Source organism: Trichosurus vulpecula, chromosome 7 (genome assembly GCF_011100635.1).
Source record: "Trichosurus vulpecula isolate mTriVul1 chromosome 7, mTriVul1.pri, whole genome shotgun sequence".
Classification (NCBI taxonomy): Eukaryota; Metazoa; Chordata; class Mammalia; order Diprotodontia; family Phalangeridae; genus Trichosurus; species Trichosurus vulpecula.
Window position 1 is genome coordinate 129655840 of NC_050579.1, and position 25261 is coordinate 129681100.

The 25261-nt window shown below is 40.6% G+C and overlaps 1 protein-coding gene across 2 annotated transcripts in view; it reads right to left on the bottom strand.

Moving 5' to 3' along the window:
* ENPP3 (ectonucleotide pyrophosphatase/phosphodiesterase 3) overlaps positions 1-25066 on the bottom strand; it is a 144226-nt gene extending 119160 nt beyond the window's left edge. The window contains exons 1-2 of one of the 2 annotated variants that reach the window (XM_036768022.1): positions 24990-25066; positions 6425-6643 (exon numbers count right to left, since the gene is read on the bottom strand). In XM_036768022.1, coding sequence (XP_036623917.1) covers positions 6425-6505 — 81 coding nt within the window. In that variant the 5' untranslated portion in view covers positions 6506-6643; positions 24990-25066. Of the gene's footprint in view, positions 1-6424; positions 6644-7396; positions 7449-24989 lie in introns of those variants that run through there. The other variant, XM_036768023.1, reaches the window with a different exon arrangement.
* Between the last annotated feature and the right edge of the window lie 195 nt (positions 25067-25261).

The window sequence follows — 25261 nt, forward strand, 5'->3', positions numbered from 1 at the left end:
TTCACATATATGATTGTCCGTGGAAGATATTTGAAATTAGATTTAACATTAACAAGAGAAAAGCAGAAATATAGATTTCATATTATGACAGAAGTACAAAATATAACATTATAAAGCAATCTTTCACAACCAGAAAATTAGCAAATAACAAAAGATGGGAATAGGCATCATCGTGGAAGGGTTGTGGGAAGACAAGAATATTGTATTGTTGGCAGAGTATGAATTGGCATAATTGCTCTAAAAAGCAATTTGGAATTATGCAAAGAAAGTCACTAAAATGGCTTTACCTTTTGACCTAGAAATTGTATTGGTAGGTATGAACCCCAAAATGATCAGTGCTGAAAAGAAAAGCCCCATGTAGACCAAACTATTTTAGCAGTACTTTCTATGGAAAGTACCAGAAAAAAGAGTAGATACTCATTTATAGGGGAATGGATCAACAAACTGTGGCACATTAATGTAATAGAATATTACCATACTATAAGAAACAATGAACATGATACATACAGAGAAGCATGAAAAGACTTATATAAATTGATGCAAAGTGAAGGTAACAGAATCAGGAAAATAATATACACAATACCTATGACAATGTAAATAAAATAACAACCAAAAAAAAAATAATTGCACACTCAAGCATTGAAGAGCAATCTCGGACCTAAAACAAATATTAAAACAACATATTAATATTGTATATTAGGAGAACCAGGGGTTTTTAAGAACCTAAGAAGGTAGATGTTGGGAGAGAAGGATGGGTTTTCAATAATAAGCAGTTTGAACCGAGATAGTAGATAAACAATATCTTGTCAAGTTTCTGAGAACTGCTTGCTCACTAAATCTCAATCTCAAGAATCATATAGATAAGAAATACTCACCAATTTACGCCACAGAGTTGGACCTTAAGATCACAGTATGAAGAAATGCCTTTGACAGGATAGTAACACAAAGAATAAAAGAAGGGGAGATGAGTTGGGATTGGGGAAGAAACTTTAAAACCTCTCAGCCTGAAGTCTGCCTTTAGACAATTTCTCTGCCTTTAGACAATGCATATCCTAAGAAAAAGATCATATGAAACTATGGGGCAGGAGTGGGTCATGGATAAAAGAGAGACCTCTTACACGTTCTATTGGATGTATATTTATGTTTGTCAAAGTCACCTGATATGTACAAAGTGAGCTAGGCTTGGATTGAGCAGGACCCACTCATTAGGTGAGCTACATACCACATAATTTAGTAGTTAGTGGTGAGTAAAACCATGCAAAATGCATGATCACCGTAGGGGTTTTTAATCTTTTTTTGTGTGTGTATCATAGACCCTTTTGGCATTCTGCTGAGGCCTATGGACCCCTTTTTGTATTAGCAATTTTGTTTTGAAGATCTTTCCCACCCATTAATAGGCCATGTGACCTGTTTACATCACAGGAAGCCTAAGTTACATGTGGTGGGAGGAGCTGTCACAGAAAATGGTGACTGAGAGTGTGTGTGTGAGAGTGAAAGAGAGAGAGAGAGAGAGAGAGAGAGAGAGAGAGATGTAATGGCTGCTAATGACTGGCCTCATGATTGTTAGAAGTGAACAGACTAACTTAGCTGTACTGTGATTTTGTTTTGGGGGAGACCCCAGCAGGGGGTCAGAGAGGTTTTGGGATGGTGAGTTTCTAGGCTGTGATATGGTGTTTTAAGTTTCTTTCTGTTATGATAAAGTGGGCTGACCGGCTGTGGCAGCTGAACATTTGGTTATGGGATACGGTTCTCTGGTGGCTGAATAAATGTTATACTTCTTTTACCTTCTTTATGGAGAGTCTCTCATACTTTGTGATACAGAACTACATAGGGATATTCATGATTATTATTGATGTTGTGTTTATTGCCTTACTGTTTCACCCTTCGCAGGTAAATTTTTAAAATTCATGCAATAAAATATATAGGATTACAAAGGAATCCAATTATATCAAATTACAGTTTTCAAAACAAAAAGTATATGAACCCCTTAGAAAGTCACCTGGAGAGAGTTGCTTGAAGAATTGAGAAGATGTAACTTGCCCAGGCCTTAACTTCAAAGCTTCTGAACACCCTCTATCTCAAATATAACATTAGAAGTATTTTTAAAATACTACGCCTAACATACCTAATGTCTTTCAAGGAAGCTAAAAAGTAAGGGACAAAGAAACTATACAGTATCGTCTAATTCAATTACAGGGTTTCCAAGAACTAAGAACTCTAGTCAATTCGGCATGTACCCAACTTGACCCGCAGCTCCTCCGAGAAAAGGATCAGCTACAGGGCAGAGCAGTGTAATGGGAAGAACTGTGGACTACAGTTCTAGGTGAGCTAGTTTTCAGTTTCTGTTCTATCACTAAACAGTTGTAGAATCCAGAGCTTAGCACAGTGCCTGGCAGAGAGCAGGCACTTAATGAATGTTTATTAAATGAATGAATCTTGGACAAGTTGCTTAACCTCTATAGTTCTCCGTTTCTTCGTTTGTAAAGTGAGGAGATTATCGTAAATGATCTCTTAACATAAAATTACACAATCTAATGCTGTTTAGTTTTGCTTAACTATACTTATTGGTTACAAGAGATATGTATGTGACTGGAGGAAATCACTGAGTACTGAAAGTGATATTAAAAAAAGAAAAGATCATTGGTGAAACATTAAAAGAAATACAAAGAAGAAGGCAGAAGTTCAGAGGGGACATAGAAAACTTTTATTACTATATATTAAGTTTAATATGTACCCAAAAAAGGCATATAACAGAAGTTAACAATTTCTTTTCTCTTCTTTGTTTATTGAAATGTTAATGTTTGTTATGGTTATAATAAAAAAAGAAACTTTAAGGGGCAGCTAGGTGGCCCAATGAGTAGAGCACCAGCCCTGGAGTCAGGAGGACCTGAGTTCCAATTTGGCCTCAGACACTTGATACCTTTACTAGCTGTGTGACCTTGGGCAAGTCACTTAACCCCAATTGCCTTACCTTCCCCCCTCAAAAAACAAAAGAAACTTTAAAAAAAATTAATTCTATGATCTAGTCCCAAAGATATGGGCAATCTCAAAAGGAAAGAAGATTTATCCCATTCTGGCCCTGATATATACTCTAATTGGCTCCCTGGAAATACTAGGGCCACCTAGAATACTAGGCTTTCTTGGAACCATTACAAAATTGAGTGGAGAATGATATTGAAAAGGAGAAGGAGGGAAGAGAAGGAACAGAAGGAAGAGAAGAGAGAAGAGTAGGAGACAGCTCTCATGTATCAAGATTAATAGGAGGAGAAGTGTGATCATAATGTCGGATTTGGAGCTAGAGAACAGACTTGGTTTCAAATCCAAATTGCCACTTATTACCAGCTGTGATCTTAGGTAAATAAATCACTTAATCTCTCTGAGTCTCAGTTTCCTGATCTACAAAACAGGGGTTTGGGTTAGATGACCTCTAGGGTCTCTTTGAGCTGTAAATCTGTAATCTAATTATATGATCAAAGTGCTTTACATAATAAAGAGGCAGCATGGTATCGTACTTAGAACACTGGACTTCAAGTAAGTAGTAAGTAAGATCTGGGTTCAAACCTTACTTCAGACACTAGCTGTGTGACCCTGGACAAGTCACTTAATCTTTCTGTGTCTTATCTCCTTACCTATAAAATGAAAATTTTGGACTCTAAGGCTCCTTCCAATTCTAAATCAATAATCCTATGATCCCATTTGAACTGGTAACACATTCATGGGATTTCTAATTCTCTACAGTAAGTGCAGATTCCAAATGGATGCACTAAGACAGAACACCATGATGTCAGAGACTTGTTAGAAGGGACGGCTGTGGAACGAGTCAGCACTTTCATGGGGAACAAATACTTGGGAATTTGCAGTAGATTTCCGAGGGACCCTAACCACACTCTACATTTATTTCTCAGTCCAGGAGGGAACTATAGTGAAAAGTGATAATTAGCTGAGTACCCTCAGGAGATATTGAAACAGAATATTTATAACATAGCTTTTAATAGACATCAAAACAAACGGAACATAGAATAGGAATAATATTGAGACCACAAGCTGAATAAGAGCCCAGGGTTTTGAGGCTTATACATTTAAGAAGCTGGAAGAACTGGAGAAGTTTCAGAGGAAAATAATAAATGGAATGAAAAATTGATAGCCTTGAGGAATTGCGATTATTCCCTTTGAGGATAAAAAAATAAGAGGGCTGCTTTCAACAATTTCAGAAAAGGCTGCTAGGCAGAAGAAAATGACATTATTTTTTATCTCCTTTGAGAAAGAAATATTTGGATCCTATTATTAGACCCTGTCTTAGAAAAAGAGAAGCAATGACAGGTGCCTCAGGTGGCAGAGCTGCTGCCAAATTTTCAGGTGAGCTAAAGGAGAGTTTGGGAACAAGCCCCAAGATGAAGAGTTTTAAAGAAAAATGATGATTGTAAGGGGAAACCATACGTTTCTAGGGGTGCTCGACACCCCCAAGTACCAACACGCTGGGTCCTGCCGAAAGAATTCAACTCAAGCCTTCTCAGCCAAGGAAAAGACAAAGTTTATTAGGGATTCACCATAATGGGTTGTCTTAAGAAATCCCACCCTTTGTGATGCCTGTTTTCACAAGCGGGCCAGACTCAATCTAAGCTGAGGTAGATCGAATCTCAGCTGAGCTAGATTGAACCTGAGCACCTTCATGGAGGCAAGATGGAGATTACATACATGTAGGAGGGATTGAGGCGTGGTTTGGTGTGACTAGAGGAGGGCTTTAGGGAGGGTCCTGAGGAGGAGTCTAAGGAGGACCAGATGAGGTCAGAGTCCAGGAACCAAGAGAATGAAATTAAGGGTTGGAAGTAGCTGAAGGCATGGATACTGATAGTATCAAGGGTGGGAAGTAGCTGGACAATAAAGGGCGAGGCTAGGTAGAGATTTGGGCCTAATGATAATGTAAGGCTTATGGCCTTAGCAAAAGGCCAGATCTAGTTGGAAGATTCAAGGACAGTTCAAGGGGGCTCCCAGAGACTGTACTCCAGGTTAAAGGGGGTTCCCAGAGACTGTGCCATCATCAAAGAGACTGAATTTAGCTGGACAGCAATAAATTATACTTCACTGGGAGAATAAGGGAAGGGAGTGAGATATAGCCAGGGAAATATAATAGAATTCCCATGTTTCAAAAAGGTGACATCAAGATAGGGATTGCCCACCCACCAGTTAGGAATCTATCTAATCTAATGTGATTAAATTTTTTTCTACACAGATGACATATAAGAACAATTTTACTAGCTGTGTGACCTTGGGCAAGTCACTTAACACCAATTGCCCTGCCTTCACCCCTCCAAAATAAAAAAAAAAAGACCAATTTTAAATGGAGCCTTATGGGTCTTGCCATAGATTCTGCAGAAAGGCTAGAAGGGGTGTTTACTTCTAAGGGGAAAGTCTCGAAAGCAGACTTTTAAAGCACTTTGCCTCCCAAACGTCCAGTGAATGAGTCACCAAGACTTTGCATCATGATTTACATTCTGGACTCTAAAGCAAGAATTTCTGAGCTCTTTGGTTAATCATAAAATAAGCAGGTCTGTAGTTCTTTTCAGTTTATTCTTTGAAACATCCCTGGCATTTGAAAACTGACTCAACTATGTTCTTTGCCAGGGAGGCTAGGTTAAAGAAAACACTCTTTTCAAGCTTTTTGGAACCTCTGTCTAGACATAGTTACATTGGAATCTGATCCTAACCCACCTTTTTGAAACCTATTTGTAAAATGTTGCTAAAAGAACTAATATACATTTCAGTTGTTGCAAAGAGTAATACTGGGGCATTTTTCAGATAAGTAAATGAAGAATAATGGCAGAGAAAAAAGTAACATAACATCCCAAAAAGTAAGTTGAACTCTGAGTAAAAAGAGAAACCAAAAACTGTCCTGGAGATGAGAGCAATAATAAAGCACAGCTCTTCCCTGAAGACAGAGAGATAGGGAGCTATGTCTACACAATGTGCTATATGAATGAAGCTGCTATATTAGATCATAAATCTAGTGCTGGAAGAAGACATGTCAGAGGCCTCTTAGTCCAATTCCTCTCCTTTTACAGACTAGAGAACCGAAGCCCAGGGAAATTCACTGATTCACCCAAGGTCTCAGAGGTAGAAAGTAGCAGAAGAGACTTGAACGCGGATCCTCTGATGCCAGAGCCAGTGGTCTTTCCAATGTACCAGACTAATATTTTGCTTAATTGTTTTTCATTTGGAGGAGAAAGAAGCCCAGAGGATTTGGCCATGAGGTAGGATTCAATCCGGAACATGAATAGGAAATGATGGAAGTGCAAGGGCATAAATATTTTCAAATGTTCAAATAAAGTGAACAAATATGCTAATACCCATAACAAATCACATACATGCAATTCATCATCGTGGCAAAGAATCACCATAAAACCTTTACACTGTTGGTGCTACTTACCCCCGAGAGTATCTGATATCTCTTAAGAGTGCTTCTTTTCACAGAGTCTTCTATTTCTAAATCCAGCGTGGATTGCGCCATTATTCTGCTTGTTTTGAGAGCAGTCAATAGCTGCTCCTCTTTCCCACAGTTGGCTAACAGAGAGCTCTACCAGGCAGATCAGTGGTATCAGCTGGTGAAGATCTGTGGAGGACTGAGGCCCTACAGCGATTGGGCAATCTGAAAGTATTAAAAAAAAAAAAGCAAAACAAAGCAATTACACATGACTGTCAAAAGATAAAAGTCCAGTTTTAATGTACTGTAGATAGCCCCATCATGTGCACAATAACCAGATGTCACTACATTCTGTTCTACATGTGCTGTTCTCTTAAGAATGAAAGAAATAGCTTAAATTACACCTGCTTCAGTGTTTTTTATTCTCCTACAAAAAAAACGCAGCAATAACAATGATGATAATCATCTTAATTTCTTTCAAATCAGCAACAGTCCTGGGACAGAAGTAATCTACTAAAGTTAATTTGATTGTGAAGGAAAATGTTATTTCTTAAATGAAGAAAAGGCTCAAATTTAGGAAGTTTGCATTACTCTGGATACCTCAAGAGGGTCTTCTAGTTTAGGCTTCTGATCAATCGCAAACAAGGGTCTTTGCTGCTCTTTAAAATAAGTGATAATTTCTAACTCGAGAATTCAGTGTCTCATATAACACCCAATCAGGAAGTCTTCAAATTTCAGCCTAAACCCCTAAGGCTACTACCAACGTTCACTCCCTTAAGAATAAGCACATTAAAAACTTTTCTTTTGTGACTTGTGACCTTTATTCCTATCCATGGTTCCCCATTCCTTCTAGGTATGCCAATTTCCCTAGTTATATTTACCGCCCATATTCCTCACCAAGGTCTTTCCATGTCCAGCATCCTTTCCTTCCCCTTTACACAAGTTGTGCCCCTTTTCTCAAATTCACTCCCTCCTTACCTTTTCCTTCTCTGACAACCCCAAGCTTCTTTCCAAGTTCAGTTCAAATGCCACCTTCTACTGGAAGTCTTTCCAGTTCTCCTCCGGGAGTTGGTGCCTCCCCCCACCTTGAATTTCTATTTAACAGTGTGGGGCAAAGTTTCTTTGGACTAGGACAAGGACATCTGCTTATGAATGATCCAGGAAACCTGTTATGTAGGGTGGGGCGGAATAGAGACAATGCGTTGCCCCTGGGGCCTCTTTTTCTTTTTTTATTCTTACATTTTTTTTCTCCTACATTTCGCCTACATTTTCTCCTACATTTCTCCTTAATCACCTGATTAAGAGAAACTCGTAACTTTCAAACTTTTCATTCTCCCAAACCTTAGGCTATTTGGTGACTATCAGGCAAATAATCTTTCCTGAGTTTAGATAGCCTAGTCTACAGAAATAAAAATTTGAGAAATGTTTCAAACAGCTACCCTAAACTCAAAGGAGATTTTTTTGACCCCCTTACTAGGAAGAGTCATGAAGAGAAAAGACTGAGATCTGGAGGACATTAGCTTGCTTGTTGTTCTAAAGAGCTTGGAATCTGGGGCTGGATAGAAAAGAACTGAAGCCTCAAAGCTGATACTTTGAAGGAACAAAACTGATCCTAGAGCCAGGGTGGCTGTAGCTTTTCCCCTAAGCCGGGGGGGGGGGGGGGGGGGGGGGGGTGGGAGGCGCAGGGGGAGAAGCTTGTAAAAAGAACATAGCACGTTCTTTGGAGACACCTAGGTGGTACAGTAAATAGAATGCTTGGAATCAGGAAGAACAAAGTTTGAATCTTGCTTCCAATACTTTACTAGTTCTGTGACCCTAAAGAAGTTAGCCCCTCTGAGTCTCAGTCTCTTTATCTGTGAAATGAGAATATAAGTTATGAGCATTAAGATGATAGATGTAAAGTGGTTTACAAAACTTTTAAAATGCTATATGAATGCTAGGCATTATTACAGCAGCACCCTAGCTGAGAATGTTATCAATCAGAAGCTGGATACAGTACATCGTCAAGCAGCCTCCATAAGGTGGTTGGGTCCTTACGGCTCAGAGTGGGTGTAAATAGCAATTGTTTCTGTATTGGCCAAAACCCTGAGAGTCTTCCCCTGCCACATTGATTTTTTTTTTTTAACTAGGTAAAAGAAGTTATTCTTTGCCTCATTTCTTACCTACCCTTAATCACTGAATGAATGTTGCCTCAGTCAAACTGAGACCTGGGAAAGACTTTAACTTAAAAAGGTCAAGGTCTCCCATGCATCCAGGACCATCTCCAGTCATCCAAATCATATCTTGCCACTGAACCCAGATGGCTCCGGAGGTGAGGGTGAGGTTGGTGACTTTGCACAGCCCTCTCTCACTTAAATCCAATTTACTTAATAGTCATGGCATCACCTTCCCGATGTCACGGTCCTCTTTGAGAAAAAAGGACATACAACAACAATAAAGTGATATCTACCTGAGAATGATTAGACCATCAGGGAACAAAACCATCCAGCAAAGACTATGAGGAGAACAATGTCAGAGTGATCAGACCAAAGACAGCAGAACCCCTACAACATGAGCTGCCTATCCACGTGTTTGCCTAGATTACTTTTCCGTGGGACAGCTTTGGCCACATGAGGTCCTTACATGTGTGCCTGATGTGGATGAACAAAGGTGCCCTAAGGGATGAGTTTCTCTCCTAAAAGTTTCCCTAAAGGTGCCCGGACCATGGAATTCCTTGTCTCCTGTCCCACCCTGGGTCCTAAAATTTCTGATCTCCCTTATCTTGTGTCAATTATTGTCCTTATCCCGTAACACTTATCCTGTCCCTAAATCTCCAACCCCCATAAGAAACCCTAAAATCATCCTACAGGCTGTCTAGCTTTTTGTCTATATAAGTCTGGTCCTTTCCCTACATCAGTGCCTTTGTTTAGCTCCTTGCTAAATCTCAGGCATGCTGCTTCTGTGTCAATAAAGCTCCCAATGGCTATGGAGAAGGTCTAAGTGAATTCTTTCACATTTGATGAACCAGCTCTCCCAACTCTGACCTCATCCTGCCTTTCTACTTGTGTTCTCTATGTGTGCCCATTCTTCCTATTGATGCTAGATGTACCTAGACGGAACCCTAGATTTATAAGGGAAATGTTTTGTTGTTACTTTTCTTAAGACGACATTTCATTAAATGCCTTTGTTTGAGCTTCATGTTCTCTGGCTTACTATGAAAGGTAAACACGCTGCTGGGGAGTTGTGAGCTATGGTTATATTAGTGTGGACCAACAGAGGTTCCTGAACTGGCTAATTGTTCTTTGAAGGGCTGCCCCCTCAGAGTTTTGGAAGGTGCTTCTGGAGTGCTTTTTTCTTTTTCTTTCTTTTTTTTTAATTTTGATTAAGGTGTCGTCCCTTGATTAACTTCTTAAAGAGGCCTATTCACTGAACCGGGTGCTACCTCACTCAAAGTGAGAACCTGAAAAGACCTTAGCCTGAAAGGGCCAGGGTCTCCCAGTGCAACCTGGGCCATCTCCAGTCATCCTAGTGAATATCAGGCCACTGGACCCAGATGGCTCTGGAGGAGAAAGTGAGGCTGGTGACCTTGCACAGCCCTCTGTCACTCAAATCAACTGCAAATCATGTCATCATTTCCCTGGTGTCATGGTCAAACACAACAACACTTAGATATGTATCTACTGTTTCCCCTGATAGAATATATGCTCCTTGAGGATGTTCAGGAATTCCTCAACCCTGAGGTACTGAGGTCCTAAGATCCTCCTAAGACAGTAATTCTTCCCCCATTGGCCACTTTGACTGATGGTCAACAGATCTGGAGGCAAAGTTTAAAAATAGCACCTGGGGATAAGCTTAAACACTTATATAGGTTTTTTAAAAAAGCCTTAGGGGCAACATTATAGGCTATGGAAAGGCCTTAGCTACTTCCCTTTTTGGGAGGTAGAGTAATAGGGACAGCATGTCAGGTAATTTGGGGGCAAATTAGGAGAGTCCTCCCTCAAGAGAAAATTAGTGGGCTAATTCTATTGCTGAATAAAATGATTGCTATCATGCTAGCAGATTGCTATCACCCACAAATGCACCATGCTTGTGTTAAAGAATCGTAAAAATCCCTTCATCTGACCATAATTCATTGACTTTCCACTTCCCAATGGCTTCCCAAATCAGACCCTGCTCTTTGTCTACTACATAACCTCCAATCCCTCATCTCTTCAGTTCGGCCCTGCGCTAGCCACTCTCTCCTCTTTTCTCCATCTTAACCCTTTGGTTAAGAGCTAGTTCAGTGCTACACTGTCTTCTTCTCTTGAGTCCCTGGCCACCTTATCAAATTGCCAGTTGTGCTCTGCCAAGCCTCTTGGTCTTGGATGAGTCCCACCATCCTCTGCCTTGAACAAAGGCAACTATGCTGATTGAACAAAGGTGAAGAAAATCACATAACCATTCTGACTGGGTCCACTACAAATCTTACTCAACCTCAACTCAGCTCTCACTGCTTCTAGGCAATCCTATACCTCCTTTTATCAATTCACTATCCCACTCTCTGGGGACCATCTCCAATTGTCCTCATCTATATCTTGCCTTTAGATCCAGAGAAAGTGAGGCTGGTGACTTTGCACAGTCCTCCCTCACTTAAATCCAATTTACTTGCAAGTCATGGCATCACCTTCCTGATGTCATGGTCTTCTTCGAGAATGAAGGACAAACAACAGCAATCCCACTCTCCATTGCTGCTCTTCCAAACCTTTTCACACTTCCTCGAACCACCCATCATTCCCTCTTCCTCTATCCTCTCAGCTAAATATCTTCATATTTTACAGAAAAAAGTGAGACCATCCATCATGAGCTCTTCTTCTCCCTTCTTCCTCATTTCATATCACCCAGGTACATTCTGGCATTATCTCTTTCCCTCATCTCACATGAAGAGGTCAGTCTACTCAAGAGATATCATTCCATTTCATTTCCTCCAACAGATTGCCCCTGACATTATCCTCATTCTTTCACTTATCTTCAATGGCTCCCTCTATCTACAAACATCCCCATTCTCAAAAAACCCTCACCTGATTCTTCTATCCCAGCTAACTATGCTATCCTTTATAGCTAAACTCCTGTGCAATTAAGCTGTTAGGTTTGGATTTGCACCTGCAATATGACACACTCCCAATGGAATAATACTTTTATTAAAAGACAGAGGGAATATTACATTGGATTTACAACAGGAATAATTACAGTTCCTAATAACACAGCTGATCACAGCAAAAGCAACAAAAACACAGAAAGCAATACATTAATACATCACCAATTCGAGGAGCACCAGCACCTGATCCTTCAAAGCTGGGGGATCTCAGGGTACACAGATCAATCAGGGTCCAGAATGGGAAAGTCCCAGGCAAAGCGTCTGCTCCATGGGTGAGATCTCAATACAGCTCACCAATGGGGAGACTTAAATAAGGCCCTCAACAAAGAAAACTTACTGCCGATTACTCAGGATGTTCCCATTGAGAGGGGAACCAATCCTCACAATGACGTCGCATGAGATATCATTCTTGGGAGCTGGCTAGGCCCCCAGAATGGCAGTTTCCCCAAATATTTAACCTCAAGAATGTTAATTATACTTTGTTCAAGGCTTATCACTTCTCCAAAAGGGAGAGTCTGGAAGGTTTGTGCATTCAAGTGGGAGAGTCTGGAAGGTTTGTGCATTCTTTGCTGGAGGCTTACCACATCTCCAAGTAGGAGAGTTCTAAACTGCCTTTCATATATCTCAAACTGGATATCCAGCAGAAATTTTAAACTTAACATATCCAAAACAGAACTCTAACCTGCCCCACCCCCCAAAAAATTACATATTACTGTCAAGGGCACCACCATTCTCCCAAGCCCCCAGCCTTACAACCTAGATGTCATTCTGGATTCCTCACTATCTCCCACTGCTGATATCCAATTTTTTGCCAAGGTCTATTGATTTCACGTTGGAAACCCCACTCCAATATGCTCCCTTCTCTCCTCTGATAATTGACACCTCCAATGCATGACTCATTAAGGATCATTCCTGCACTCACAAGAGCCAAGTAGGGAAGGGGCAATCCCAAACAACTAGAAACTGCAAGCAGTTATAGGATATCTGTGACATTTCAAGGAATAGTGAACCTGAGAATACGTAGTAAACACACACACACCACCCATCTTAGTTAATGGGTCACTGATAGCCATCCTCACGCCTACCATATTACCCAATGTGGGAGAAACTGAAAACACAGCCTTAAGCTACAATTTAGTAATTTTAATATTACTAAGGAAAATGGGGGCTGGAAAAACCTCAAGATACTTCTCCATCTTGTTAGATCAAAGATGTCTAACATCATACATGCTACATTATCAACTACGCAAAGGACAGAAAAGATGCCAGATTCCAGATTGCTAAGATCCTTGTCAATTCTAAAATTCCATGATACTAGGTAACTGAGAGAAACCATGATTCTCCAGATCCTTAGGGAAATCCTGATTTTTTTTTTGAGACTTAAATGCTGAACAAGCTATCTTGTGGATGAAGCTGAATATCATATAGTTAAAATCCTAAAGAGAAACTTCAGTTGTTCCTAATCCCTCTAGGACTAACCTGCCTTTAACACTCTCCATGCTCTAATGGTTCTCCTACCTCAAACCCAAACCTCAATCCCTTTTCTGTCATCTGAATATTGGATTTACTCCTTCTGGGTCATTGTATCCTTAGATACTTGTTGCATTTGTTTATTCCATTCAATCTAGCCTTTGAAACACAGGAACATATCATCTCTTAGGACTTTGCCTGGGAAGGCCACTCCTCAGTTACCTGAATTTTAGGTTCCTCCCTTGGACTCTAAGCTCCCCATTTTTGTCCAAGAATCCTGTGTCCAGGACACTGCCTCCTGTATATTAAGTACTAGACATCTATACATTTCCCCAGAGTCTTCTGGGCAGAATCTGTAGGGGCCCAGAAACCCAAGGTATCATGAGATCAACAAAATCTTGCTCCATTTTTTTTGAAAGAGAGAGTAATTGAAGCCTGCTTCTGATGACTTCATTGGGTGATAGGAACTTATGCTTGCCCCCAGCCTCACCACTACCATCTCCTTATCATTTTCGTGGCAAGAGCCTGATGTTGTCTGTGTCTCTCTGAAAGAACCACCTCAGGAGATTTCTCCAAAACCACCAAACACACTTAGATTCAGAAGCCTAGCCTTTCTGTTGACATATTCAACAATCAACACCCCTCTCCTCAAACCTCAGGCAATAGGGGTTACTTTGGGGTACAAGACAAAGGGAAGAGTACTGGCTATAGCATCAAAGGATCTGGATTCAAATCCTCATTCAGATGCCTACAGCCTGCGTGACTTTGGGCAAGTCACAACCTTCCTGGGCCTCAGTTTCCTTATCTGTGAAATGAAGGCTGGTTGGACTAGATGGCCTCTGAGGTTTCTCCTAGTCCTAAATCTATGATCCTATGATCCTAAAATGACTGATCAAATCCCCTCCAATGCTAAAAATATTTTGTGAAGTCATTTTTAAACCGCCTGGACTCCAGACACTACCACTACATTCTACATTGAATCATATTGACCTAATGAAGTGTGTCTTTTGAACGAATAAAACTTTGGCCTCTGGATTCCTCTCCTAGGCCACAGAAACTTGCCACTGTATTACCCTCAGCATAGAAAGCTGCCTACTTATCTTGAGTCACCAGAATTTCTACGGTTGACCCTGAGCCTCTGAAATGTGCCATTGTTCCCAGTATGTCCTTGTAACAGAAAAAACTGGCACTACTGACATCTCCTAGGCTACTGCAGCCTGGATCTATGGCAAGAGGCTCCAGTTGGAGCATAGCTGCAAAACAGAATATAACCTTGTGGTGTCAAGACAGAGACCCTGAACACCAATGTGAAGCTGCTGCTGAGGGATATGGAAAAGGGAGTTTACCCTAAGAAGGCATAGAGTTGGATTTAACTATTCTTGCAATTTACATGATAGACCACATGGGCCCAGGTATTAGGATACCCTTGTCCACAACTACCACCACCATGCCCACCACCCCCACCACCACCCACCTAGCCTCTCCTGTCTTCTCCTTCTTATGTCCTTCTGATTGGGAGCGTGGATCTCCATTTAAATATGCTTCAGAGATTGCAAAGTTATTTACATATATTATCTCATTTTAATCTCACAACACTAAGCTAAGTACTTTTATTAATTCCATTTTACAGGTGAGAAAGCTGAGGCTCAGAGATGTTAACTGACTTGTCCAGGGTTGTAATGTCTGAGTCAGAATTCTAACTCAAGTCTTCCTGATTTCAAGTCCAGCATGTTATCCACTATAGCACTCTGCCTTACTTGGGAAAAGCATGAGGTTATCCTGTTGATGTCAGGGAACCATATGTTGAGGTTTAGGGGTGCTCAAGACCCCAAAATACCAACACACCGAGTCGATTTGCCATATTGGGTACACTGTTAGGGAGCCTGAGCATTTGTGATGCTAATACCAGTTGACCATATTGAATCTGAGCTGAGCTAGATTTAATCTGAGCACCTTCACGGAGGCAAGATGAAACTTATATACAAACGGATTGTGGGAGGAATCTAGGGTTGTCCAAGCAGTCTGGAGTGATGGGAGGAGGGGTTTTAGGGAGGATTTTGATGGGACTGGGAGGACTGGGGGGACCGGGGTGAGGTCAGACTCCAGGAATGAGAATAAGGGTGAGAAATAGCTGAAGGCTACCTACGGATGACAGACAATGGAGAGCTAGGGTAACAGATTTGGGTATAGATATTTTGATAGGATCAAGGAGTAATCAGACTACGGAGGGCTAGGCTAGACTATTTGGGCATGAAAAGCCAGATCAAGTGGGAAGATTTCAGAGAGAGCTCAAGGAGTTTCCCAGAGTCTATATCTCATCAGTATCAATAACTTATGCCCTATCATTCCCCCCTCAAACAAATGGAACCCAAATTCTTTTGGGGTAAGGGGAGAAGGTCTTGGTTTCTGAAACTGCTTCTTGCTGGAAAGGGGTGTAGACCTGTCCCTGGCTCTGATGGCTCCTGTTCAAAGGGTACATAGCCTGAGCAGTCATCTGGAAGTTGATGGCTTAGAGTCTGGAGGAGACAAACCTGGCAAGGAGGTTAAGAAAACAAGGACCAAACAGGCAGTATAGGAGTACAGAGAAAGGACAATTTCCCTGGCATAACTCAGGGGAACGGGATTTGGCCTCCATGGTGTGGTAGAGACTGACTATTTTGTACCTAGATCTCCTAACCACTTGTTCTGTGTACCACACTGCTTTGGGTGTTCAGGAGTGTGTAGCACACCCGAAGAATCAGGTCGGGGTATCTAAGAGCAAGGCTTGATATCTGGTGAGCCTGTAGGTAGCCAGCCACTGGTGGCCCTCTTCTTCCAGGATGCTCTTGTGAAAATGTGCTCGTTAAGAAAGACAACACTGGATGTAAAAGCCAGGAAAGCTTTTAATTTTTAAGGCAAGGCTGCAAGACCAGGTGTTCTACTGCAAAGAGACACAATACCTCTTCCTTATTCCTTATAGTTCCTCCCCTTTTTCCTTTAAGCTATTGTTTTCACACATCTTTTCAAACATTGCTAAAGCTTTTTTATGATCATCATCTTTTAAGAGGTACAGGTTATTCTGTTTATATTGAACAGGCATTTGTTTCATCAAAGCCATTTCAATTAACTTTTGTACCAATCCTCAGAACACTTGCTGCTACAGTCGGAGAGGTTATGATAGACACTGCCATACCCTTCCGTTTGCCAAACCAAGACTCCAACCATCCTGTGATAGGGTTGTTAATACCTGAATTCTGAGCTAGTTCCTCTGAGAGTGCCATGAGACCCTGTAGAGCCTTGTTTATTGTTCTTTTGGGAGCCATATTATTGGGGATAAAAGTACAACAGCTACCCCCTATCATTTTGCAAACCCCTCCCTTCTCAGCTACTATCATATCCAAGACCGTCCTCTTTTCCCAGGCCATCCTGCTAGTGTCATTTAACTGCCCTGCTATCCCTTTTACTGCATTCCAAATATAGTTTGTGAATCTCTGCTGGTTATAATATATGTAATTTATGCAGTCTACATTCTTGTTAATAGTGACCCACCAAAACAGGAAGAACTCAAATCCCGAAGCTACCTGGTTCCTGGCCTTGAACTCATCTGGCACTCCTCTTGAGACTCCTATACTGTCTAAATATATCCTTTCATCAAATGACCCATGCAGAGCATTGACTAGATCTCTCTTCCTTCTACTAGATTCCCCAAGGGGCTCATCCTGGATTTGGGCTACTAATGCTAGGGTGAATGGGATAGCCAACTGGACTAAGGCACAAGTTCCTGCCCAATTCCCAGGCAAGACCAGTCTGAGGCTTTTCCCTCCACCAAACCACCAAAGGTCTGCTCGTCAAATATTCATTTGAGAGAAATTGCCAGTACTGTCCGTTGTGACATTCCATACCTGGGTACATGACATCAAACTTCCTAGATTCTGGAAACTCTCCCCCTTTCTTGAGAGGCAAGCAGAGTGATTTCGTGATCCAGGAAGAAAGGTAGGGATGGCCTTAGTGTTTTCCCTCTTCACAGGAGGAAATAGGTAGGACAACATACTACACATTTCTCTTGGTGTGCTATTCTGAAATAGCCATACCATACATTTGAACTCAGCCTCATGTTCTCTCATTCCCAAAGGAAAGGGTATCATTTGTGTAGTGGGTCTGCCTGTAGCATAAGCATAACAGTTGCTTTTGTTCAGGCTTTTAACAGTATATTTTACCCATTCCATTTGAGCATTGTTATCCCCATATCCTCTCTCTATCTCCATAGTTTGCTTCAGATATTTTACTTCAATGATCTTCAGTACTACTGCAGGGTTAGTTGAGTCAGGGCTGAGCTTTACTTTACCCCCAGTGCTGGCCATATTTAGGCTAGGGGTGACGTTGGCTATACGTCTCTCCTTATTTCTCTAACTGTTACCCCAAACCTTCCCACTGGGATCTTCTCTATGACATCCACCCCCAGTCCATAGGGGAAGTTTAGCATCCACATTGGTGATGGTCAAGATCAAGGGGTTACATTTCATATTCTCACAATGGGGTCCTGGGTCTAGGCCCCGGATAAGGCTAACCTTATTCTGTACCACCCTATCTGCAGTGGGGGAGGCCCACCCGTTGAATTGGGTGGTGATCCGATCCAGACTTGATTACATGTGTCTCAGAGCTTGCCTCTCAATGGTCCTCTCTGCCCATGGTTGGGGCGGCGGGGGTGGGGGGGGAGGGAGGGAGGGGGAGGTTGTCTCAGAGCAGAGGCACTTATCATAATAAGTTAACCTCCTTTGATTTTCCACACTTCCATGTTCAAGTGCTTGATAGGCATGGAACTTGACTTCTTGGGGAGTGGCCTCCTCAGACTCTGGATAAACAAAACTGTGAGAATGAGGTGTCCTCATCCCTTAACCTCACATCATCGTCTCCATCCATGTCTGACCCCTTAATCATATAGATCCACCCTTATTTCCCTTTCAGAAATCATTTATCTATCTCATTGGTTCAAGCCTCTTTAGGGACAAAGACAGATGGGTAGACAATAGCTATGACATTTTTCTCTGATCTGTGTTGTTTAACCATAGCTCTCTGTACCTCATTCCCACCTTGCTTGGAGGTCCTTGGTTTTTCAGTTGTGTAATTTATTGAGACATGAAGAGTATAGAGAGGGCATATATGCATTTGTTCTCCAAATTTTGGAATATTACAACAAAGCCACCATTTTAAGCTTAAATAGGGGTACTTTTAGTATAAACAAAAGTACAATTTTATATAATATTTATAACTTTTGAAGAATAATCATGAATAATTTTTTAAAAATAGGTCTTCCTATCTCATCTAGCTGGAAGTACAGTGGTCACTCATGTGCCCAGTCCCTATAATGATGGGGTATAGGCCCTGGAAACCCTCTCCCCTTCCCCCCCCCAACCTCTCCTGAACTCTCCCACATAGCCCTGGAGTTCCCTGAAGCTCATCTCAGTATAATCCTTTCAACTGTCCTTGCTTAGTGGTTTTGACCCTGCCCCAATCTCTAATTCTCCATCTTTGTCTGCACCTGGCCCCAACCTAGATTGCTTCTCTTTGATTCTATCTACACTCCTTCCACATGGCCCAGGTCCCTGGCATTAGCCTGGGACACCCGGCCCTTCCTGGTCCTTCTCTATTACCTCCCAGTTAATGAGGTATAGGCTCTGTGAACCCCCTTGAACTCTCCTTGAATCTTCCCACTTGATCTGGCATTGGCTTGAGGCCATAAGCCTTTCATTATAGATATGCCCAAATCTCTGTTATCTCTGGATTGCCTTAGGCTGCTTCTCACCTTTGATCTATCAATCCCATTCTCTTGGTTCCCAGTGCCTGACCTCTGGTCACTCCAGCCCCATCAAGATCCTGCTTAGACTCCTCCTCAGGATCCTCCCTGGACCCCTCTTGTCATCACCCCAGACTACCTGACCACTCTAGATCCCTCCCACAATCTTCCTGAATATAATTCTCATCTTGCCTACATGAAGGTGCTCAGATTCAATCTAGCTCAGACTCAACCTGGCTAAGATTGCTCTGGCCTGTTTGTCAATACAAGCATCACAAAATGGTGAGATTTCTTAAGACTCTACCCAATATGGCAAATTTTTAATAAACTTTGTTTTTCTTTGACTGTAAGAAGGCTTGGGTCAAATTCAGCAGGACCCACCATGTTGGTATTTTTGGGTCCTGAGCACCCCTAAAACTTCAACATTCTAAACCTCAACCCCAGGCACCCCTGACTAGTTGGCCACTCCTAGATCCTTCCCACAGTCTTTCTGTATATTAGGTCCATCTTGTCCCCCATTAAATTGCTCAGAATCTGGCCAGTAACCCCAATTCTTAAAATCTCACCCATCCAGACCAGTGTTCTAATAAACCTTGTCTTTGGCTGAAAGAAGGCTTGGGTTGAGTTCATTTGAGGCAGAACCGGTATTGTTTGTCCTTGAATTTCGGGGTTCCTAGCATCCCTAGACCTCAATAATATTATTTGGCATAGCACTTTTAACCCGCTTGGTTTTTCCAACCTGAGCCAGTTTGGCCCTCAGGCAGCCTGATGGCCCTCTTCTCCCAGGGCTTACCATGTTGGTGCCAGACTTAATGAAGACACCCCATCAGCTTTAGCCCTACTATAGCACAGATCTCCTGAACTCAAGTAATCCACCAGCCTCAGTCTCACCAGCAGGAGGCCACAAGTTGTAGACCGCAACACCAGGCCACTAATGATACAGAGGGAAAATTTAAATAGATTCAAAAAAATCTTTAAATTTTTACATATATGACCTACCTCAGTGCTAAATGCATAATATTTCAGTATTTTAATACTTCAAAAATTTGTCATTATGGCTCCTTTACCTTCAGTTTGCCTTCACATCAACAGTCTTTGTGAATTGCTATGGTCAGGACATCACACGGTAAACGTGACGCAGTCTGTGGTCAGCCTTCTGATGATACATCTCACCAAAATTAGGAAGAGTCTTCCTCTGATAAAAAACTCTCTCATGAGGCTCATACTGAGACATTGTAGCTTGGAAGGCTCTGTAATAACTTGGACTCCATTGACATAGCTACACCCCTTCAGACTTTCCTATTTCTCCTGAGGGCACACCATGCTTCTACTCACTCAAGTCCACAATGTATGAGCCTCCTTCGACACCCTTCCCCCACATGTAATCAGTTGCTGAGTCTTGTCAATTCTACCATTCTCTTCTCTCCTCTCATACAGCTTACTTCTCTAGTTTAGGTCTTCATCCTCTTACTCGTGGACAATCGCTATGCCTCTTCATTGTTTTCCTGCTTCCAGGTTTCCCCCTCACTTTACTGTCACACTATCCTGCCAAAATGATATTCCCAAAGCGCAAGTTTGACTATGTTACTCTGAAATAACAGGGTCATAACTAGGACTTCTAGCACCTATAATTAACATTGCGAAATATGACCCTGTGCAAGCAACATGAATTTGTTGTTGTTCAGTTGTTTTCAGTTGTGTCTGACTCTTTGTGATCCCATTTGGGGTTTTCTACCCAAAGATACTGGAGTTGTTTGCCATTTCCTTCTTCAGCTCATTTTACAGATGAGGAAACTGAGGAAAACAGGACTAAGTGACTTGCCCAGGGTCACACAGCTGGTATGTGTATGAGGCCAGATTTGAATTCAGGAAGATGAGTCATTCTGACTCAAGGCCTTGCACTCTATCCATGGTGCCCCTAGCTGCCCAAAAGCAACACAAAAGCATTTTTAAGGATTTTTTAGACAGGATTTTTAAGACAAATTATATTTGAGTATGAGAGGACAAAACCTTGGAAAATAAAAAAAAAAAACAACAGATCTTGAGGCATAAAGTTCTATTTTGAGAGAGACCCCAGGATACCGGGAAATCATGAGGAAACTTTGGGGGAGACCACTGTCGAGGAAAGAAAGTAAGAGAAGGCTAGAAAAGAGCTCACCTAGGATGTAGCCTGGGAAGCTGTAACAACAATGCTGCTTGCCACTACGGTGGCTGTGTAAGACCAACAATAAGAGCACACAGAAGGGCTGCCAGCACAGGTTCTTTGATCTGCTTTTCTAAATATAATACCATGTGATAGGTTTTTGGACAGCACCTATACCTTGAATGGGAGGCCTTTATCCAAGGACCGACACATAGATCACTGAAAGATGTACTAAACTTTACCAATCTTGAAATCTCCATGATTAAAAAAAAGCAAACCAGAAGTTAGAAAGAAGTCACAGCTAACTTTAGTAATGGTTGCTAGAAAAGCAAATAAAGGAGTTAGAAGAGTTGACTTTATCATATAACCCAAGAAAAAAAAAACAGCATCTTCCAGTGAGTGAGAGCCCCAAACAAAATGCTAACCTCAGAGTATTTGTACACTTCTTCAGGGTCAGAGTGCTTCACACCTCTTAAGGACTTCACACCTCTTGAGGGTTTCACAACTCTCACAAGTAACTAGCAGAAAGGTGTGGGCCTTCCTACAAACAAAGACAAGACTCAGTCAAAGGCACTTGATTGCCTTAGTGCTGAGAAGCACTCCAAAACAAAAGACAACAAAAAGTCCCACTTTGCTTGCCATTACAGAAGCAAAGAGAGAAAGAAAGGAAACTTTTCATCTGGGAGGTCAAGGGAAGTGACCATAAATGTTTAATTGTCTCCAGACACAAACAGAAAGAAATACACTTCTAAGTTTAGTCTGCATTATTAACATTTACTTCATAACTTTCTTGAGTTTAGACAATCAAGGAAATGATAAATCAGGCCTTGATTTGTAGTGTTCGCCAACTTCTGAAGTTTAAATGTTCACGTTGAAAATTTAGATTTAAGTTATAATTACTCTCAGGCAGATATAAACAGGATTCAGCACGCTGTTGGATATGTTTCTGTTCTAACTAAATATTCTTGCTAACAAAGTGCTAAAAATCAGTTTTTTCTACTTGAAAAAAGTGCACAAGTGCTATTAGCATCCTCTAATATTTGGCATGCTGGTTCAAAGCCCTTGTCATACCACACTGGTTACAGCTTTGGATAAAAAAAAAATAATGCAAACTCAGTCTAGCTTTTAAAGCCCTCCACAATATTACTCTGGCCTGTTTTCCTAGATTTATTTCATAATGTCCGCCTTCACTCACTCTACATTCTAGCTAAATTTTTCAACTGTTATTATTCCCAGAGCTCCCAATTACCAGCAAAATACCAGCTTCCAATTTTGTGCTTTTCCATAAGCTAATCTCCCAATATCTAGAACTCACTCCCTCTTCATCGCCACTTCTTAGAATACTGAGGACTTAAAGCCTAAGTTCTTCCAAAACACCTCTGAAAAACTTTTCCTCATTTTCCCTTCCTACTCTCCCCCCAGCTTCTAGTATTGTTTTCCCTTCTTCTAACTATCATGGCTATGCATTTCTGTTTACATGTTGTTTTTCCCTTGGAGGATGGTAAGTTCCTTGAAAGTAGTGACTAGGTTTTTGTTTTGTCTTTGTATGCCCAGTCAAGCAGAGTGCCTTGAATATGAAAAATATTTGTTTAATTGAATAGCTTCTAAAGCACAGGGGCAACACCATGTCATATTGAGATTTCATAGTAGATGTTTATAGGTACCTATTAAATGAACAGCCCATAGCAGGAAGTTAGTGATAAATTTATAGAATGACCTCCAAAAAATGTCTCTTAGTGTCACTATATGGAATAAAATAATGAGCTAAGTATTCTCTGATGTGTCACAAAATGGCAATTTTAATATGGTCTTTTTACTAACTTAGAAACTATGAAAAATAAATACTTACTAGCTAGTATCTACAGCAACAATAACTAGTTTTTTTACAATAAATGTTGGCCTAATGGCATATAATACCATGTGATGGGTTTTTAGACAGCATCTATACCTTTAATGGGAGGCCTTTATCCAATGACCAACAAGTAGATTACTGAAAGATGTACTAAACTTTATCAATCTTGAAATCCCCATGATTAAAAAAAAACCAAACAGAAGTTAGAAAGGAGTCACAGCTAACTTTAATAATGGTTGCTAGAAAAGCAAACAAAGGAGTTAGAAGAATTGGCTCTATCCTATAAACCAAGAAAAGAAACAACCTCAAATAAAATATTTGGCCATCTTGCCTCGCCATTTTCAAAAATATTATCATAAAAGCTGCAGCTATGCAGAGGATGAGAAAGTAGAGAAATTGTATTAAGATCTTGATAAGACCTTCCAAACATAATCAACATATACTTTGATACTTCATGATTTCAATGAAAAGATAGGAATATGTGAAGAAAAGGAAAAAAATATGTAAAAAATATGGTCCAGGAATAAGAAATGAGAGAGAGCTAAGGTTTGTTGTTACTGTTGTTAAGTCATTCAGTTTTGTCTGACTCTTCACGACCCCATAAAATAGACCACAGCATGCCAGACCTTTCTATCTTCCCTTCCTTCAAAGTCTGGCCAAGTTCATTTTCATTCTTTCCATGATGCTATCTATTCATCTCAGCCTCTTACCATCCCTTTTTCCTTTTTGCCTTCAATCTCTCCCAACATCAGGATCTTTTTCAATGAGTCCCATCTTCTCATTATGTTTAGTATTTGACCTTCCAGTGAATAGCCTGAATTAATTTCTTTAAGTATTGACTAATTTGATCTCCTTGCTATCCAAGGGACTCTCAAAAGTCTTCTCCACCACCACAATTTGAAAGCATTATTTCTGCGGCACTGAGCTTTCCTTTATATTCCAGCTTTCACAGCCATACATTGCTACTGGAAAAACCATAACTTTGACTATATGGACTTTTGTCAGCGAGGTGATGTCTCTGCTTCTTACTACGCTGAGCAGATTTGCCATAGCTTTCCTTCCAAGGTGCAAGTGTCTTAATTTTGTGGCTGCTGTTACCATCTGCAGTGATCATTGAGCCCAAGAATATAAAATCTGACACTGCTTCCATTTCTTCTCCCTCTATTTGCCAGGAAGTGAGGGGAGAAGTTGCCAAGATCTTAGTTTTTTCGATGTTAAGCTTCAAGCCAACTTTTATACCCTTCTCCTTCACTCTCATCAAGGGGATTCTTAATTCCTCTTCACTTTTTGCCATTAGAAAGTTGGTCTGTTGTGTTTCATCATGGCACTGACATGCTCAAGTATACATCAAACTTGATACAAATGATCAACTAATCCATCAGAAAGCATTTAAGTACTTGCTATGTGTAGGTAGCGTGCTAGGCCATAAATACAAAGAATAAAACCCCTATTGCCAAGGAGTTAGCATTTTACTGGGAGAAACAAGTTTACATTAAAAAAAAATATATATATATATATGTGTATATATATATATACAATATGCACACGCATATAGACACACACAAATATGTATACATATACATTATATATAATAAATATAAAATACTTAAAGACAGTATAATTAGAAAGGAAGAGAATTAGCATTCAGGGTGAAGAGGGATCAGAAAAGGCTTTCTGTAGAAAGCTGTGTTTGAGCTGTGTCTTAAAGAAAGAGAAGGACTTTAAATATGAAGAGGGAGTGCATTCCAGCATAACAAATGGCCAGTGCATAAGCATGGAGACAGAAAATGAGAAAAATGAGATAAAGACCTCGTAAACAACTAAAACAACTCCAACCTAACTTACATGAACAAATTTCTGGTACCAAAAAAAAAGGACATTGACAATAATTTCATAAGAATTGTCATCAATGAATGAAAAAGCATTTATTAAACACTTATCAAATGCTGTGTTAACCAACATAACACAGTTACCGTAACCATCTCATGGCACAAACACTTGATTTTCTTGCTAAAAATAGAGATATGGGAACCAAGAGAAATATTTGTCTAGATTACTATTTCATCTGAAAAATGAGTAGTATCACATTTTAAAGTAGAGATAAGCAGCGGAAGGAAAAACAAAGTTAAAGAAACCTTGGTGAGAAACCCAAATCATACCAAGTTCATTTAAGCATGAAACTGAAAGGAAAAGAAATAACAAATGAAAAATAAAAAATACCTGTAAAGATTTTTATAACAGCCAGTTTTCACTATCTAGGACAACGGAGCCAATGTATTTGGACTTGAGAATCACAGTTCTAGATGTACTGAAAGAGGAAACAGAAGCCACTCTGACAAAAACAAAGATAGGAAACAGCCAGACTTGACCAAGTGTACACAGAGGAAGTCTGTACTAGGGGTGATAATTCCAAGGGAATTAAGGGATTGATTTTCAAGGAATATGAAAGAGAGGGTGATATGATAGCCATGGTAAAAAAAAAAAAACCACAA